Genomic DNA, 19,159 nt, shown 5'->3' on the forward strand with positions numbered 1-19,159 from the left:
AGCATCAATACCTAGGGCATAAATGCAGCTCATCTGTTCATCAGAGAAAGGAAAAAATGGAAATTCCTCATCTTCACAGCAGCTGCAAGTAGCATGGCAGCCCACGGGAAGGCACAGCCGGTACCCAGACTGACTGCTACCATCAAGACTGAACAGCCAGCGGGATTAGGAACAAGCAAGGCTCACACAAAACAGTATCAGGTGGTTTCCCTTGCTCCCAGCTCCCACCTGGCCCCAGCTGTGCTCGTTCCTGCTCACTACGCTGTTAATGCACATCCCACTGCTAACGCAGCTTCTAAGGCAGCCTGAGCGACACGGGAGCAGGACCACAGCCTGGGCTCCTCCCGCTCTGCCACAGCACAGACTGCTTCCCTGCTGAAGGGGGAACCATCTGGGAAGCAGAGCAAATGCTCGGCCACTTAATTGGTACTTTCAGTAAAACAGACCACAGTCAAGATTGACAGACCTAGAGCAAATCACCGAGGAAACCATCAGCCATTACCAGGGAAGGAAAACAGAGCCTGCTTCCACTCCAAACTCAGAAAGATAAAGTAGGAGCTGTGTCCATCCCTCCAACCCTGCATCATCTCAGTCATTGCAGCTTCTAGCACCACTCCAGTCCTAGAGACCCTGCCCTGTCTTCTCACCCCAAACAGAAGCAGGGCTCTATGGACACGATGAATTCTTGTTCCTATGGCAGTTAAGAACACTGTGATATCATTTAGTAAGGCAAATCATCTGCCACCCACCTTCTCATCTAGATACTGGAATAAAGGGAGACTGATGGCTTGTTTTTAATTTCTAAAATGGCCTCATTTACTAAAATCACTTAAATAGCATTTCCAGCATTTTCAACCATTTCTATTTTACATTTTAAGGATGTCTTTTGGTTTCTTCATGGGAATAGCAGCACTCTTTAAAGAAGGAGGGGAAGGATTAAGAAAGCCACCATCAAAACTGCTTATATCTTTCCCCCTCACTCTCCTTCGCTTTCTCCCCCCTCTCTTACAAATATACAGCACACATATGTATCTGGATGAGATATGAGATTTCAGCTCTTACACTTGCCAAATCATCCACAATTTGAGAATTTACTATTCCAGGATCTTCTGTGTGGCAGACCTCCTTCTCTCTTTTAGCTCATCACATCTCAATTTTCTTGTTATTTAAGAAAATTGATGATCTGACCTCTTCCTTCAGCTTTCCAACCACTCTCTTCAGTTTATTTCAGTCTCCCCAGATCAGCCACCTGTGATTCATTTTGCAACAGCTTGCAAAATATATTTTGTGCTCAGTTCCTGTTTTTGTCAGAATCTCGTAAGTTTTAAAGCTAGCTCAAGTTTAGTATTTAGATTCTGAAGAGTACATAAACAGTAGGTTGTTCTGTATAAAGAGTAGTTTTTATACTACCTTGGACAATGGCTTAAGTGCTGACTACTACAGATAACATCCTCAAAAAGGTGGCCCTTCTCATCTCATGTTCTCAGAACTGTTGATGCTCTGCGAGTATGGATGAAGAGAGATGTCTCTAGGCCTTCCCACCAGCAAACACCTAAGGGAAGGATGGCCCTATCCATGGGATGGCTAATTAAGTTCCTGGTACCCGTTTTCTTGGCATCCTCCAAATATATGTATGATTAGCTTTGCAGAAATAGCACCAAGGTGCTACTGACTGCACAGCTACAAGGTGAAAGAAAACAACGCTATTCATTTGTTATACTTAGAAACTGCAGTTCATCTTTGGCAGATGTGAACTTCAAACCCTTTATCAGAGGTCACTCCTGCTTGTCAAAGAACCTGAGAGCACAGGAAACAAGGTGATATTTCATCTTGAATTTCTGAAAACTACAGGGAGTCTCATGAAAGGCATTATAAACAAAAAACAATAAAACACGTTGTCATTTTTACTCTAATATTACTACAAGTAAATTGACCTGCCTGCATGCATGTTTGGATGCAGTATGTATACTCTTGTACAGTAGTTCATGTGCATTCTTATTTTAGCTAACGAAGTTTACTTCAATTAACCTGAAACCCACACCCTTTTAACTTGGTCTAGTCCTAAATGAGAAGCTGTGGGGTTTTTATACTATCTTAATTAAACTTCTTTTAAAAAGATACCCTTTTATTTAAACCTAAGTAAGAATACATCCAGACAAACCTTGTAAGAGATAATGTACTATTTTTGAGAATAGCAATCACTGAAAAGATTGATCTTATGAATCAGCCCAAACTCTTAAGAACCCAGCACAAAGATTTTCAATACCCATTTAGTACAATCTTCTCATTGCTCAAACCCACCTTGATATGCTGTCCCCAAAGAAAAGGTGACCAGCTGCAAATGACCAACACACACAACTCAACTGCAGTGCAACAACTGCTGTTCTTGACGTTTTTTTCACATTAGCGTCCTACTAGCTAGTGTAAAATATTTTTCAAAGATAAAACTTGAATCCATGAAGGCTGTTTTTTACCTTGGACTCATTTATAAGCCCCTGGAAAAAGCAACTTTATGAAGAACAAAGGAAGTTACCTCTACTTTTGCTCATAGCCAGCTCTCTAGTCTTCTTGCAAAGAATGAAAGCAAATGAAATGTTGGAAAATAAGGTCATTTTTATGTTTAAAATATTTTTTCACAGAATCACAGAATCATTTAGGTTGGAAAAGACCTCCAAGATCATTGAGTCCAACCTTTGTCCACTGATCTCTACCTTATCAACTTAACCATGGTACTAAGTGCCATGTCCAGCCATTTCCTGAACCCCTTTAGGCATGGTGACTCCACCATCTCCATGCACGGCCCATGCCAGTGCTTTCCTTAAGAAATTCTCCCTGATGTCCAATTTCAACCTCTTCTGGCCCAGGCTTGAGACTATTTCCTCTTGTCCTGCCACTGGTTGACTGGGAGAAGAAGCCAACCTCCACCTAACTAAGCCTCCTTTCAGGCAGTTGTAGAGTGATAAGTTCTCCCCTGAGCCTCCTTTGCTCCAGGCTAAACAACCCCAGCTCCCTCAGCTGTTCCTTACATGACTTTTGCTCTCAACTTTCCACCTGTTTCACCCTTTCTCCGGACAAGCTCCAGCATCTCAAAGTCTTTTTTGAGTGGAACCAGAACTGAACAGAGGACACCAGGTGTGGCTTCACCAGTGCTGAATACAAAGGGACAAAGAATGCACCTGCCATGTTCTTGTCCTATCATGATTATCTCATTCATCAATCGTTTATAGATTAATATTAGTCTTAGATTACTGTTTAGAAGTTTATCTTGATTAGATTTCATTCTGGCTATAACCACTGATAACTTTAGCTATTATTTGACTGGCTGTTCTCATTTTCTTCTTCAAAATTATTTAATCAGACCAATTCTGTGAGTTTGGATGTTAGAAAGCAAAAGGACAGCCAGACAACTGTGATTCAGTTTTAGAATTTAATTGTTGAAATAGCTGTGCATCTTTTTCTTTGAAAGGTATTTTCAGATTGAAGTTCAGAAATAAAGACGGGACTAATGGCCAGATTTTAGCCAAATAAAAAAAAAAACAAACCAGCCAACCAACCAAAAATCCCTGGAAAGCAATTTGCTACATCCAGCAGATGATTTTCAGAGATGAAATTCCAGTTTCTGAAAGCCAGCTTGGCAGTATGATCTTCCCTCACTTGTACATAAGGCAGCAAGCACCTAAGTCAGCTGCAATGCAGGCTTGCCCTGTGAGACACCTCCAGCCCTGCTGTGTCAGAATGTCTGAAATGTTACTGGAGATGAAAGGATAGTCCACTTCTGTATTGATGTAAACTTCTGGCATACCAATATACAAGAATAGCAAGACTTACTGCCTGCCAGGGTACTGAACTCCCTGGCAAGAAGCAGGAAGACCACAGCTTCTCATCAGCAATGATGTGCTATAGAGCAAGACAGTTTCAGGCTTTCCTTCACTTGGAAAAAAATGCTTTGATTTTGCTAAATTAGTCTGTTAAAAACAAGGCAGTTGTAGCTTTAAATACCAACATCTGTAAAAGTAAAATAAATAAATAAATAGACAAACAAATGTACCCACATATTACATACATAAACAAAAACTGGCAGATTTCTTTTTAACTCCTTTGTCTACAGTTACATTGTTCAATGACATAAAGACACTGCTTTTTTCCTTTGTAAACCAAACCAAATCAGGAGTACATACAAAGCCATGGCCTAGGGGGGAATAGCTGAAAATGCAGACACCCATATTTGCTGCCAGCCTGCCGACAGCAGCTGCTGCCTGCAGCGCCTCATTCGATAGTGACGGCGGCTGCACTGACGTTCCACATTAGAGAGTCATATTGCTTTGTTCCCCCAGGGGAGCCTCTCTGTTTATGGGGATACTATTGAGGATGGCAAGTCCAAACATGAGCCCCCTTTTGTGTCTTTTTGTAAAATTCTGTGTGAATATTTATCTGTATTTTCTGGAAGAATTAATTGAGTGTCACTACAGACGCACAAACAAGACATAACCTAACTAAATGCCAGGCACGTAGTTCACCAAACTGCTGCAGTACAGAGCACTGGTTTCAAATCTACAGCTTCATTCCTCTCTGACAGGCAGCCAAACCCCACAGAGACTCTAAGTCATTAGCATACATGCAATGCCCCAGAGCAACCAAATGAATGTCTCTCTGCATCCAGACGGTCACTGTGATGTGCAATGCCCACAGCAGTGCCACCTCCCTGCTGCGGACGTGTAGCTGAACAGAGCAAGAACCCCAGCTGTGAAAATATTCATACCTATAAAGGTAAGCTTAGAAAAGGCCCTGTGCAAAGGCCTTTGAATGCCCATTCTCTGTGGGATATCTGCTGTGACAGACCACTAGTGCTTTATCCTGAGCAGGCCACTTAATCTCTTAGTTATCCTAGCTGCTGTATCCCTATGGGCTGGGGCAACACCCCCGAGTCCCACTAGGATGTGGTAACTGCAAATGACACTAAAGATGATGTAGTATGTCTTATTTAACACACTTGAGAAATCCTTCATCCCACTGCTATCTCCTTGTGCTCTCAGAACATTCCAAAATCTCAGAGACACATCTCTAGCAGGTCAGCAGTTGTAGAAGAATCTGCTCCTGTTTGTACTGGCACAAAACTGCTCTTCTGTCCTGTGACCAAGGGCACTGTATCCTCCTGTGTGAGGTTTGTGCATCAGGCCTCTCACACTTGGGTGGATTCCTGGAGGAACTTCCACTCTTGATTGTGGTGCTTACAGTTCAGACCTTGCTGCTTTTTATCTGTCTGCTCACTTCCATCATTTGGAGCTTTTCTTCATCCAATCACACAGGCAGCCTGATTATCACCCTCTTTGCTCTGTACAACTTATGTGGAGTTATCACTGCAGACCATGCAAGCAGCAGAGGATGCAGAGAATAGCCAGGCTGATACATGTTCCAGAGTCAGAGGAATGCTTTCTCCAGCTCATTTAACCCTTAGCAGACCTTCGCCTCCACCCACAGCCTATGAAGCAGACTGACTGCCTGGCCTCATGTCCATGTGGATGACAAAGCACATGGGATCTCCACACATCCATGCTTCTTTGCCAGCTAATTTGACACTTCTCAGCTACTGTATTCTCTTTGATAACCTAAACAGTCTGAGAGTATTTTATTAGCAGATTATTTGAACAACTCATGATTACCTACTCCGATGAAAATCCAGCAGCACAATTTACTGTTGCCACTGCAACAGTCCTAGATACATTACTAATGACAGTAATGAATCCAACTGACAGGAAAAAAGGTTAGTGGTGCCAATATTTTCCACATTCAGCTCTTTTAGTATATGTTAAATGTATCTTTTTAGCATTTTTCAGTATTTCTTACCAGGATACTTTTCTTTTCTTTTGTGACTGGCACTATTTTCATTGTGCTAAGTCAGTTATTATTAGAATCAGTGTGACTCTTGTTAGATATCTGCAAGCCAGTGATTTATATAATTGAGGTTCTGCCTGGGATGGTATCTTACAGCAGTTTTTCCTTCTCTTGTAGCAGAGGTCTTACAAGTGGAGTATGCTGCCATTTTCTGACCTCCCTGGAGTCGTAATAGATGCCCTTCCTCTCAGAACTTGCTTTCTAGTGGTGTCCTCATCATAGAATCCCTTACTTCATTGTAAAAAAAAAAATGCAGCTAGCATATGAAGTAAAAAAAAATCTGGTCTCCTTTTTCTACTTCCATCCAGGAACTTCTAAAATATGTAATTGAGTACATTTTTCTTTTGCTGCACTTGCACAACCACAACTCATCAAGACTATATCCTCTTAAAATTTCTTCACGTACTCTCATATGGATACTTCCACACTCAAGAGAGTGCAGCAGGAAATCCAAATTCTGCACGACAGCTTTCCAATACTAGTTCCTACTGGTAACATGAAAGCTGGCATTTGCTAGACATAGATGAAATCATCATCACTGCAAATTGCAAAATCACTGGAATAATAATGAGTGGCATGGTAAACAGGAAAGGTAAAGGGAGATGGAGAATCTTTCCACTGACCATCTTCAAAAACTCCTCATGGCTTTTTAGGCTACACACATTTTGAAGACAAGGCATTTCTTCTAGAGCTCATTCTTACCCTCTCTCATCCTTCCTCCCTTCTCAGTCAAACCTTTAAAAGAGCTACCTAAGGGCTATACAAATGTGGAAAGCCCCCAGTATAGCTATATATTTTCTCTCACAATCTCACTATTTTCACCTTAGGCTCCTGCTCTAGGCTGAGGCAGGATCTAGCACATTTTAAGGGTCTGTTCAGCATCCCTCTCAAAGCACGCATGGAGGAAGACCTTCCCAGCCACTCTATTTCTCAAAGGAGGTCAGAAATGTCATACTTTAATTTTGTATCATTGCCATGTAGTTTCACAAGAATTTCCCTTCTCCTGTACTGATCAAGACAGCTCAAGATACCATTTTCAAATGAAATTTTTGAGAACCCTAAGAAGTTCTAAAATACTTTCCATCTAATTCTGGGAAGCAACAGCACATTTCTTGGTCTAGGCAGAATACGGGTTCTGTTCTATTCCCAGTGTCTAGGCATCTTAAATTGATCTCTTAGTGTAAATTTCATGTTGACCAAACACACCAAAGTCAGCCAATTTTTCACTGTGCTCCACCAGATTGTGGGTAGCAAGTGTTTTTATCTGTAGTTGTCCAGCTTATTTGGTTAATATAGCATCTTCTTCAATAAGGAACATATTATAATTTTTAAGATCCTTTAATTTCGTATTATACACAGTGACCTTCATATGAAAGGATCTAAATGGTGATTTTACATAAAAGTGATTTTCACCAAAAGGGAAACAAATCCATTAATCTAGAAAATCTGGAATACTCTGTCTCTCTGTATTCCACATGCTTTTCTCATAGTACTTCACAGATCTTTTCCTGCTTCCCTGAAGCAGACAGGTGCTTTAGGGATCAAGCAGGGCATTTTAGCTCAGATGAAAAGAGATGGCTTAGATTCTTCTGTGAATGATTTTTTTCCCTAGGCATACCCATTAATTATCCCCAAATTACATGAAACACTACTGCTTCTACCCCAGCTCAAATAATATGACAGAGTCTTCACTGCATGTACTGCTCTTCCTATCTGGGTCACACGGCCCAAAGGGACTCTCTTTCAGGCGTCCTTGGTCATAAAAGATCTTTCCCTATTTCTGGTTCTGTAAATTACACTGGTCAAACTGAAGCTTGTTTTGATCTCACACCATTTTGCAAATATGCAGATTGATTGAGCTCATATCTATCACTGGCTCTAACTAGGAGATTGATCCTGCTCTGACGAAGGGGCTGGTCCCTTCAAATCTAACATATTCTACTATTTTTGTTTTAAATCTCAAAGACCTTTTGTCATCTTTGATCATTCACAGACTGCTCCACTAATTATAGCTCATGCTTTTAGCTAATGGCAAGGACCAAAAAACGTGACAAGCTGAAGAAAAGCCTGTCAAATTCCCTTCATGTACCTTCAGATATCTTCCCCATCCCAGAAGCTGTGTGGACACAGCTACCTGGGAGACCATTACTGTATTCAGTAACTTTACACCAGATCCTTGCAACTTCTAAACCAATGAAACAGGAAAGGTGATCCAGGGCTGCAAGAGACAAACCACCAAAGACTATCAAATTCATGAGTCATATCCAGCCTGTGAGATGCCTCAGCCCATTTTTTGCTTTTGGAGAAAGCAAGGGCAAGGTGCACTTAAACTCATGACAGCTGCCTGCTTGTGAACTGCTCAGCACAGAGTTCAAATTGTCACTGGTTCTGCCTGAGTAGGCCTGGTGCTGCCTGAGCTTCAAGCCCCTGTCCTCCTGAGCATGCAGTCAAGCCTTTTGGAGAACACATCTCAAGCACCTAACAAGGTGTTACACCTAAAGGAGTTTAGAGAACCCTCTCTTATCTCAGGTTTGTATTTTTTAAAAAAATATTAATTTAGAAAGTAAGAATACTAGCACGCAGTCAATCCTCAAAATCTACAGTAAGTGGGATGTGAGACTACATTTTCTCTCCAAGTATCTTGTAGTTTCACTGATGAATTTGTCAAGTTATTATTATATTTGTCAAGCTCCTGTAACCTCAACCCCTTTCATAACCCAGGTTTATTCTGGCATTTGACAGTGGTCTAGCTAGGTCTCTCTTTGACCTGGTTCTGCAATATTTTCACCAGCTCTGACTCGACAGGGAACAACAGGAACCTCAGCAGCTACATATGTTGGTTTAAAGTTACAACTTCTGGTATTTTCTGTAACCTCTCTTTAGTACACTGTTGCCTGAGGTGCCAGTGTAACATCATTGAGGAATTGTGGCTGTACTTAGGGCTCTCAGCCTTTTAGGATGGCACTGGGCTATTTATACTCAAAAAAGGAGCATTTTGGTCATCTGCTGGTTGAGTGGAGCCCAGTCTCACCAAGGCTGCTATCTCCCACCAGAATTTCAACAGTCATGTCCCACCCTTCCTTGTGCTGCTGCTCATCTAACCACCCCATGAACAAGCTGGCAGAGCCAACATGCTCAAAACCTGCAGGAGTGGTCAGGTTTTGGATGGTTCTCCAGCTGGGATGAGTACCACTGCTGGGAACAGAGGAAGCAGGCACATCACCCAGGATGGCAATCAGATGCCAGTCAGATTGTCCTTCACCTCCATGTTTGATGCTAAGATCTCCCATTTCTCTACTGCTGGCTGCTGCTGTTTTGCACAAGTTTATATGACTATTTACTTCTCTGATGCGCTAAAATCACTTATCTTGTCTAACCTTTCCCATTTGTTGCATTTTCGCTGGAAGAAAGTTTGGGGAAAGAAGTGCCTGGGAACAAAAACAGTTCCTGAACAGACAGAGCAGAAGACAATACAGTGAGCCTAGCACAGGCACAGAAGCTTTTCCGGGCACATTTAAGTGACAAGGTTTCTCATTCCCCCCAGCAGTTCCCAGCCTCCCCACAGAGAGCAGCCTTCTAGCATTAACCCTGCAGCAGAGGAAAGCTCCACTTTCCGTTTGGTTTTGTGTTTCTCTGGCCCTTTGGTCAGCTCTCCTTTGTTTCCAGAGTGCAGTTGCTGATCCACCAGACAGGGACCACCATGAGTGTCTCCCAAGCAGCCCAGGCTGAAAGAGCATTTCCCAGACAACCCCCCCATAACCCTCACAGTGTGGTACTGCTGCTAGGTTACAAGGGCTCGGCATGAAGAAATGCAGCAGTACTGAGAACATCACCTGGGGCTTTCACAGCACACGTCTGGGTCCCTGTAACAGCCCTGGGGCAAGCACTGTGGGCGTAAGTGTGTGAATCCCTTCCTTGCACTCCTACTGAGTTTCTCTGGGTAGCTGAAGTACACAGGGTGCATATTCTCAGACATGCATGAAATAAATGGCTCTGAGCCTCTTCAGTTGTTTCACAACTGCATCCCAAACTGCACCTGTCCCATTCCTCACCAATACACAGCCAGTTGTGATGGAGCTGCAATCCCCTGACCTCTCCCAGCACTGGTTGCTGCTCTCACAGTGCAGTTTAATTTGTGCCTCTGTTATCTCTCCTGGAGGCCAGAAACTGCCAGTATTCCTAGTTAAACAAGGGATGCTTGCTGGTTACTTCTGCAAGGCTCTTCTGCCTGAGATGAGGGTGCTCTTCTTGTGGGGGCCACCTCGCCACTCGTTCAGAGGTCCACCACTTCTCTGCTTTGGTGCAGCCCTACAACACCATTTCATCTTACAAAAAGACTTAATTCTCAATTTTTATAAAACCTCCTACAGAATGTGAAACAATTATGGTGAGCAGACAAATCTTTCAGGTCAGCAGGAGTGGTGGCATTGGATGAAAAGCTGCCCCCCATGCACAGAGCCCCCCACACCTCCCTGGCAGTGCATCTGAAGATCAAGTCTCCCTGGCACATATGTTTCTGTTTACAGAAAGAACATATGACCAATGGAAAATACTGACCATGACCCCATGGCAACAACCCTACCCTCCCACGGTGCCCTTGCACGGACACTTCTTGGGTTTTTGCTCTGCACACTCTATCCTTGCTCATCATGCACTGCGAGTGTCAGCAGCTGTTCGTGCATCGCCTGCTGCCTTATCCCCCTTTATAGGCTGTTGTCACTGGCTGTTTGTCTTTCCCTGCATCCAGGAGGCGATAAGCAGATGCCTGTTCCTGCAAAGACTGCCAGACTATCTTTTACTGCCCTTCTAACTGCTGCTAAAAGCAAAAAGAAAACAACAGGATTGCCAAAGGGGAGTTGTTTCGACATTTAAAATATTTTGATACTGAGTGAGATTAAAGGTTCTGAACCAGTATTTGCTTCTGACCATTTTCCTTGTATTTTTAATCAAAGCAGAGAGAAATAAAATCCTAAATACTAAGGGTAAACAGCAGGATTAAAAAAACTGTAATCTGCTCATTTCATGCTTTTCGGACAGCAGCAGCAATAGCTTCTGTCATATTTCCAATGTCCAAATAATGCTGACTCTTTTTTTGTCTTATTTGCTGCTGTAGCCAGACAGAAACATTAACAATTAGTAGCACTGTTATCATTTGACAACCTGGAAATATGAAGAAGACAGAAGGAGAGGGAAGACGAAAACCTCTTAGCATTTTGACTGAAGTAATTTTGACACCACCTTCTTTCTTTGAAAGCAAAGGCACTGTTCCTCCAGCAGTGGCAAGGGCAGGGCTGGTTCCAGGAGCACTGACCCGCTCAGGCAGGTGAGCAGGGCAGCACTGTGACCCCGCTCTCCTCCCCCCTGCCAGCACCTGGCAGCAGCAGGCAAAGGGACAGCCCTGTCCAGCCTGAACAGGAACTCCTGGGCTCTGCTTCAGGCCTGAGCAGAGGCACAGGGGAGTTGGCCAGCACACTGCCTTCCTCTTCACCTGGCCAGAGAGTTCAGGCAGAGACTGACCATAGCCTCTGCTCAAATCGATGGCAACGAGCCATGTTCTGTTTAATCCCATTTTTAAAAGCACACTATGTTTCTAGACCCTTCTGGGAAACAGGTAGTGGCTGATATGGAAGCTCCCATTGCCCTTTTCGAAATTGTGGGAACCATGGAAACAAAGGCAGCCACAGCTGCTGGTGCACAACCCCTGTGACTTCAGCCAATGCATCTCGTAAACCAAGAAAGGACCAGGAAAATGAACAAGTGCATACTATGGCTTTCTGCTAGAGGGCAGGTAGGGCACAGATTTTATCTCAAAGCCTGTTCATGTGCATTTTGCAGAAGTAGAGCCCACAGACACACACGCTGGGGCTCACAGATCTGTCAGGGTGAAACAAATGCAGCTACAACATTTGGCATCTCTGTTCATGCTCTGATGACCCAGAGCTGCAGACATGTTTACAACTGTGCATGAAAAATGCGTCCCTAAACAAAAGAAATCTAAAGGCAAATTTTGTTTTTATGCTGCCTGACCTTGACTGGGTGTTGTGGCACAGGAGGGGGGGAGCTGCCAGAGCCTGGTCACAGGAACAATTAACTCTTCGGGAGCAAGGGGTTTGACAGCCAGGGAGGCATAATTATGAGGCATCCCAATGCTCTTATCACTTCCTAGGAAGAGATGAGCCACAGAACAGGTCCCAGCCCAGAAGTGTGGAGACACTACACCATGATGGATGCGACGATGCTCTACAAAAGCCATCGCTTCATATCCAAATGAGACATGTTTTCAACACCCAGTACTGTTTTGTGCACAAAATACAGCATGAACCAACTGTTTTCTGTTTTTCGGTCATCTGATAATCACTGGATCAGACTGGTCCCCACACAGCCACACTGTCACCAGCAACATTATTTATACATAAACCCCCAGCCTTCCTCTGCAGCCAGATTTGCCAGGTAGGTAATTGTTGTTCCCATTGAAGCAAAATTGGCTTGCTTTCAATGACATGTATCTGCATGGCTATTATACAGCAGACTGCATCGGCTAAGATTTTCCAGCACAAAGATGAGGAAGAAAAAAAATAAAGGATCCTTTTCTTTAGCATTTTTCACCTCGTATTTAGAATTCCATCTAATTTAATTGCGGATTCTGTAGTCACGGGGTGGGGGAGGGGGGGGGATTGCAGAGAAGCCTTTTTTCTCCCAGAAACAAAAATGAAGTAAAAGAGATAGACATGAGATAGCAGTCTTTCCCTGCTGGTTAAATCACTTTCCCCCAGCTCTCGCCCATCTAACACTGCAGCATTCTCAGTCCCCAAATGCACCATCTGAGTAGTGCATTCATTAGAGTGTCTGCAGCTCCTGATCACTGACAGATGCGATCTTATCAACTGCCACATTCAAGCAAATCTGCCTTTCCCCCCCGATCTTCCAGCGGCCTGGATTCAGCGGCGCTGACAGCCCTACGCTGCCTTGCTGCTTGCATCGAGGATGCACCCACAGTTCGGAGGTAGATGCTTCCCCTCCAGCATCTTCCATCCCTTCACAAGCAGGCAAGGACCACAGCTTTTAGCCCACGACCTACGGCAAAGAGAATGCAAGTGTGGCGGGTACAGAAAGGATAAAACAAGCCCTGATCTCAACAGAAAAAGGATGTAAATGGGATGCATTTACTTACATGACGATTCGGTGCCAAACATGGCTCGCCCCAGATGCTGCTATTTTAAAAAGGAAAGAAGAAAAAAGAGTGGAAGACAGAGGGAGCGTACGAGAGAGGGGATGAGACTGCTACACAGCAGGGGTCATGCAGCCAGACAATGCAGTCCAGGCTATCCAAGCTGCCAGATTCTCCTCTCTGCTCCTCTCCTCTGCTCAACACCGCAGACAGCTCTTCCTTGCAACCGCAGGCAAGGTCCTTCTACAGGAAGCAGAAAGCGGGAGCCTCTGTTTTAAATCCGAGTGCTAAGGGCGCTGCTGTCCTCTCCGTGGTGCCGGCAGGCAGCGAGAGGAACGGGGCAGCAGGCACCGCAATCCGCAGCCCCGCTCGCCGTGAGACAATAGCGGAGCTCGGGCACGCTCGGCATGACGTCAGGACACCGCCAGGACCGACTGCTCCCGACACGGAGCGGCTCGGACACAGCGCAGCCACTCGGGTGGGAATTCCTTTGTCACAAGAAGCAGAGGACAAAGGGCCAGACATGTATTTCCCTCCGTGATGCTAAAGCTCCCACCCGGGATGGTAATGCGAGCAGGAAAATATCTGCCTTGAATTCATGCTCCTTTTCTCAGCTGCACAAGATGCAAAGCATCTCTGTGCAAACGGAATAAATTTCAGGGACAAATATCCTAGTAAATGCCACTTATAGTACTTTCAGTAAAGAATAACCCTAAATTTCTATCACAAATTCTCTATTATTTTTCCCTCAAAGAAATACTAAACTCCTGGGCCAGTCTACACTCCAGACCTAATTTTCCCATCAAAGTGTTAGTGATCTGTCTCTTTAACTTAAATTTATTGCCAGAATACACTGTAACAATGCTCCAACCACAATAAATGAGTCATATATCTAAATAAAAATAAAAAACCCAAAGCACACTGAATTCAACGATAAAAAGGCATCCTAGCAACCAAAGAAGTACTGTCCTTAATTTTTCTTTATTCTTCAAAACCAGCCATCTGCAAGTGCATTTTTTAGTTCACTAAGCTTATTTTCTTCCTGACATTTAGTAATTGAAAAATATCCGAACAAAGCCCTAGGCTTGCTCCTTCAGTTCTCTCACAGACAAAAGGAATTGCCTGTCCTGTGCTGGCGAGAGCAGCCAAGCAGGAAGCTGATGGCTGGAAGCTACCACACATTGGGGGCCATCCATAGAATGGCTGTCCAGAGGGGGCAAAACCAAGAAGGTTTCTGCAAAGTCTCACTGAACATGTACACGCAGTTCCCAGGATGTCAGACACTGGAAAGTACTGCTGGTGGATGAGGAGAAAGGAGACAGATGCAGGTCCATTAAGGGAAGCACTTATGGGCAAGCAACCATTCCTTCTCCTATTCCTCAGTTTTTGTGGGTTAACCATTCCCAACCACTCCTGCTGCTCTGCATGCCAGGGGGTTTGTGCTGTTTGCAGAATACCCAATGCCCCCACGAGCAGCATGCCACAAAACAAGTACTACTGGAGGCTGGCAGCACCTGCCACCTGAGGGGCTCAGCACGCTGGAATCATTAGGGAACCAGGGAGGTGCTGGCTGGGACCACTGCAGCCTGAAGGACAGACTGGAAAGCAACATATGAGGTTCAGAGCCACAGCAGCTCACTGCCAGGCCAGTCCCCCTGTCCTGGGGAACATGGTCCCAAGTTCACAGAGTGTGTATGCCCACAGACATCCTTGTGGACGCCCAAGAGCCCTGTGATGTGAGACAGGGAAGAGCACAAGAAGCTGTGCAGAGCCTGATCTTGTGCTTCCCACAGCAGCGGGGGACACCTACGAGGCACACCGAGCTACTCTCCTGGTAACACCTGTTGGCACAAAATGCTCTTCAGCTGCTTCCATGCTTTCCATTCCAACGTTGAACAGTCACTTTGTGCTCTGCACACACCACACAAATAGTTAGGGCTGCCAAGCTCATGGCAACATTCACCTGTATTTCATTGCTGGAAGAATGTCAGGAGAGAGGCCATATCCTGTGGTGAGACATCTCACACTTTCTAACAGGCAGATTTTAGTCTCCATCTGCAGACACGACATCAGTGTTCATAATCATAGTGACTCAAATCAACCCACAGATGTCTTAAATTAACCAGATGTCCTCAAATATGTACTTAAGCACCTGAATTAACAGCCTGGCTGTTCAATTGTCATGATTATTTGCAATCATGTGCATGGATGCACAGCACCAAGAAGCCATGTCCAAATTGTCTTGGACCGTGACAAGGGCATAAATTCTCTTAAAAGGACTGTAGCTTTGCTGTTCCCAGAACTGAATTAATTATTTTGACTATTTGGAGCAGTTAGCACCTCCTTCAGTCAAACCACGTTGATAAGAAGCTTCAGTGCATCAATCAAACTAAGTTTTGGCTGGATTTTCCAAAAACTAGACTTTCCAGCAACTGAAGCATGTTCACAAAAGAAATGGGTCTATTATGTATCTGTAAGCCTCCAAGTATCATTAAACATAGGTCTCCGGAACAAAATCCCAAGTGCACTCATGCAATGGCTGAAGAATAAGTTCTGCTCTGATGAGCAGATCTGACCTTCCCACAGCATTGTTTCCAAGCAAGAGACAAAACCTCAGGGCTTTTCCAATGACATCCTTGAAGGTGTCACAGAGCCCAGGCCCTCTGCCAAGTTCTCATTACACTGACGCATATAGGTAGTTGAAAAGCCCAAACAACCCATGCAGTATCCCTGGAAGGATTTCATAATAATCTATTTCATTAGCCTTAGCCTTGGCAGGTCAGTACATTGCCTGGTGGGAAAGGTGACCTACTACAGGCTACTGAAGGATTTTCTCTGAAATTCTTTTGCATTTACCTAAAACATTTGGTCAAATGACTTTGAGAAAGTGTTAAAATCTGTTTCTGACCTAGTGCTCTTTTAAGACCATAACCTTTCCATTTGCTAGCAGAAGTACAGATTTGTTTCCATTGCTGAATGTTGCTATCGGTTTATACTGTAAAGAAGGGTCAACAAATGTTTTTAATTTCTTATGCAGCAGTGAAGATAATGTAATTGGTGTACCTAAAATGTCAAAGGAAATCTGCAGCCAGCATTGCTGTGATTTGCTTACAATGTGCACAAGACATTGTTCAAGTATTAATTTACAATGTACTTTCATGCATTGCACCACAAACTAACATTAAATATTTAAATCAGTAACAATATATGCCATGCAAAGCTGTCTCCTGTACATTCACATTTTCTACAGAAAGGGATGTGCTTCTCAATTACTGCCACTCTTGGAGCAGATATTCTTTATTCCTTACTTTATCACTGCAGAAAAATAATACTCATATTTTACTTTGTTTTGTAAGGACACATACGTCTAAGCCCTAAAGCACAGTTTGAGTTTTAATAATGAAGCTGGATAATGAAATGTTAAATTTTTTATACAGATGTAAATTTCTGCTTTATAGTAATTTCTTTCTATAAAAACAGTGCAAGCAGGAAATCTGAGTTACCAACAGAGGCAGCTTTGTACACATGCCTTATGCTGATCCATTAAAGCATAGATCTTTAGTCTCTCTTGTCACTAGAAAAACATTTCATTTTGCATTTAACCTCCTTTTTCACAGGAGAAGCTCTGGAAGCAGGAAGTAAGTCCATCCCACCTGTACTGTTCTCCTGTCCTACTGCCCTGAGCAGCTCACCTTGACAAGGGAATTCTCACCTGTGTCCTCCCCAGAGCAAGGGAACACATCCCACACCTTCAAGTCTCTAGAGGGGAAGTACAGGATACTCTCAATAAGCCTCAAAGGTAGGTAGGATTTTTTATTACATTAGTTAAACTTGACTTTCCTTACCAAGTCCCCTGTTCTGTATGTTTTTTTACCTGAAAACTGATTTTTTTTTAAGACACTGAAATACTTAATCTATTTAATGTGCTATTGCAAACCTGTGAGTGACTCTGCAATGAGTCCACACCATTCAGCAGCCTCCAAAAGGAATTTGTTTTGCTTGTAGTAATGTTAGTCATCTCCCTCCTAAAAATGCAGTGAGACCCTCAGCATCCCACACTGTGACAGCCTCCAGCTTCTGTGCGTATTGTCAGTTCTGGCAACAGCTGCCACACCAATTATTCATTAACATGGTACTCACAAAATACTGCAAGGTGGGGTTTTATGCTCATAAATAGAATTAAAAAAAAAAATCAAACAGCAGCACATATTACAGACCTGCAGTTCTTTGGCTTTATGCTCTGCTCAACTTTGCTGACCCTAATTATCTTTAACAAGCATCTTTGGTGAAAAAGTTGACATCATGATTACATCAATGTAATCCTGTGTGTGGTGCAACAACTTCAGCCTCTCATCTCACAGGGGCCTGTATTTAAGGTACAAACAACCCCCCAAGCGATCAAAATTAATACCCTGCACTGATGCTGGACCACCAAGCCCCCAAAGCAGAGGTGCTTCCAGTACCTCCATCACTAAATGAAGCCAGTATCCCAGAAATAGCAACTTTGGAGCCCTGGCAACACAGGGAGGGACCATGGCCAGGTGGGATGAGGACAGCCCTGAGAAGCCCTTCCCAGCAGGAAAGCTGGCAGCAGGGCACAGATCCAGGGGCATCTGCCAGGTTGGACTACAGAGCATTCAGAGGCAAGGTGAGCCAAGAAAGGTATGTTCCACTGGAATGAAGTGTCTCTCTCGAGCGCTGCATTTGTGCAAATGCCAGCAAGTTTCCACACGGAGCTGTGCTGGACAACCAGGAGCAGCTCAGGGGGTAAGGAAGACTGACACAGGACCACAGCACAGCTGAGACAGGGAGACAAGGGGACTGGCTAGCCAAACGGGAAAATATCTCTGAACATCTGCGCTGTCTCAAGTGCTCAGTGTTCTCCTCACAGCCTGGTCTTATCACATTTTGTTTGATGTTTTCCACCCGCATTCTCTCTTTGCAACATACCGTTCCCTTGTTATGCTGGCACAGAAAGGAAGGAGCCTGCTGGCAGAAAAGAAGATAAGATCTTTGTCTTGCTCAACACAAAGGATTTTATACCAGACTGATTCACAGACTGTAGGGATGCTTTCCTGTTTTTATTATTATTTGTTATTGTGCTGATTTTTAAAATATTTCTGTGCAGTCCATATTGCATTTATGCAACCCCATCTCATGTAAACATTATTTTTCTTCACAATTTTTAGGCAAATAATGCCTAGAAAAATTAAGCTTCTTGAGTAAGCATATACACACAAATAACAAGACAGACTGAAGACGAACTTTTTGCCACCAAAATAATATTTTTATGTCTGCATTGGTTCTTACCTGAGAGATGAAGTTCAAAAGACAGATTTCTTTTCAAAAATGAGATACAATGAACCATAATAATAAATTATTTCATTACTGTAATGCCTTTCAACATCTCTTTTAGTGAAGATCTTAGTTTCACCACAGCTCTGCACATGATTACTGCAAGCCAGTCACCAGGGGGAGGAAGATGCAGCTCCCAGCAGATGCTCAGCCATTGAAAGAGGAAGCTCTTTGTCTTTTGTCTCTCCCAGGCCACCCAGCCACCTGAGGCACATCTAATGGACTTAAGTTTTGAAGTTCCAGCAATTATGAAACGGTAGAGTATTACACACAGAAAACTGTATGTAAACAATTTAAGAATATTCATATATACACACACATGCATATAAGAAAGTAAAAAAGAAAATATATTAGCCTAGCTTAAGCACCTAATTCTAGAGTACAACTGAGGTTGTGGGTCATGCGCAGGTGTCTAGCCAGATTTCTTTGCATATCTGGCAGCAGTATCAGCAGTAACACAACAGAATGGTGTTCCCATTCCCTACAGCAAAGGATACAGAATGAATGGTCAAATTTCAACAAGTTCCCTTGCATCATTCAGTGTGAGACTGGTAAAAGGCAAAACTTATTTTGTAAGTGGCAGAGTACAGCTCATCTTTTGTATAACATTGTCAAAAGATTAGAATGGTGATTCACCTCTTTTTTGTTTCGGTTTGGTTTTCAGTTTGGTTGGTTTCCTTTTAAACACAGAACTGTTTGCCCACAAGTATCTAGGACAGTTACCAGCACAGTGTGACAATCTAC

General features: G+C 43.5%; 1 protein-coding gene across 2 annotated transcripts in view; it reads right to left on the reverse strand.

Moving 5' to 3' along the window:
* Window positions 1–19,159, reverse strand: part of ST7 (suppression of tumorigenicity 7) — a 137,488-nt gene that overhangs the window by 83,137 nt on the left and 35,192 nt on the right. Inside the window, exon 1 of one of the 2 annotated variants that reach the window (XM_039726674.1) lies at window positions 13,064–13,238. The exons of the other annotated variant lie outside the window; for it this stretch is intronic. Coding sequence (XP_039582608.1) covers window positions 13,064–13,085 — 22 coding nt within the window. The 5' untranslated portion in view covers window positions 13,086–13,238. Of the gene's footprint in view, window positions 1–13,063; window positions 13,239–19,159 lie in introns of those variants that run through there. 2 annotated transcript variants of the gene reach the window in all.

This window comes from Passer montanus, unplaced genomic scaffold (assembly GCF_014805655.1).
Source record: "Passer montanus isolate IOZ18808 unplaced genomic scaffold, ASM1480565v1 scaffold6, whole genome shotgun sequence".
Lineage (NCBI taxonomy): Eukaryota > Metazoa > Chordata > Aves > Passeriformes > Passeridae > Passer > Passer montanus.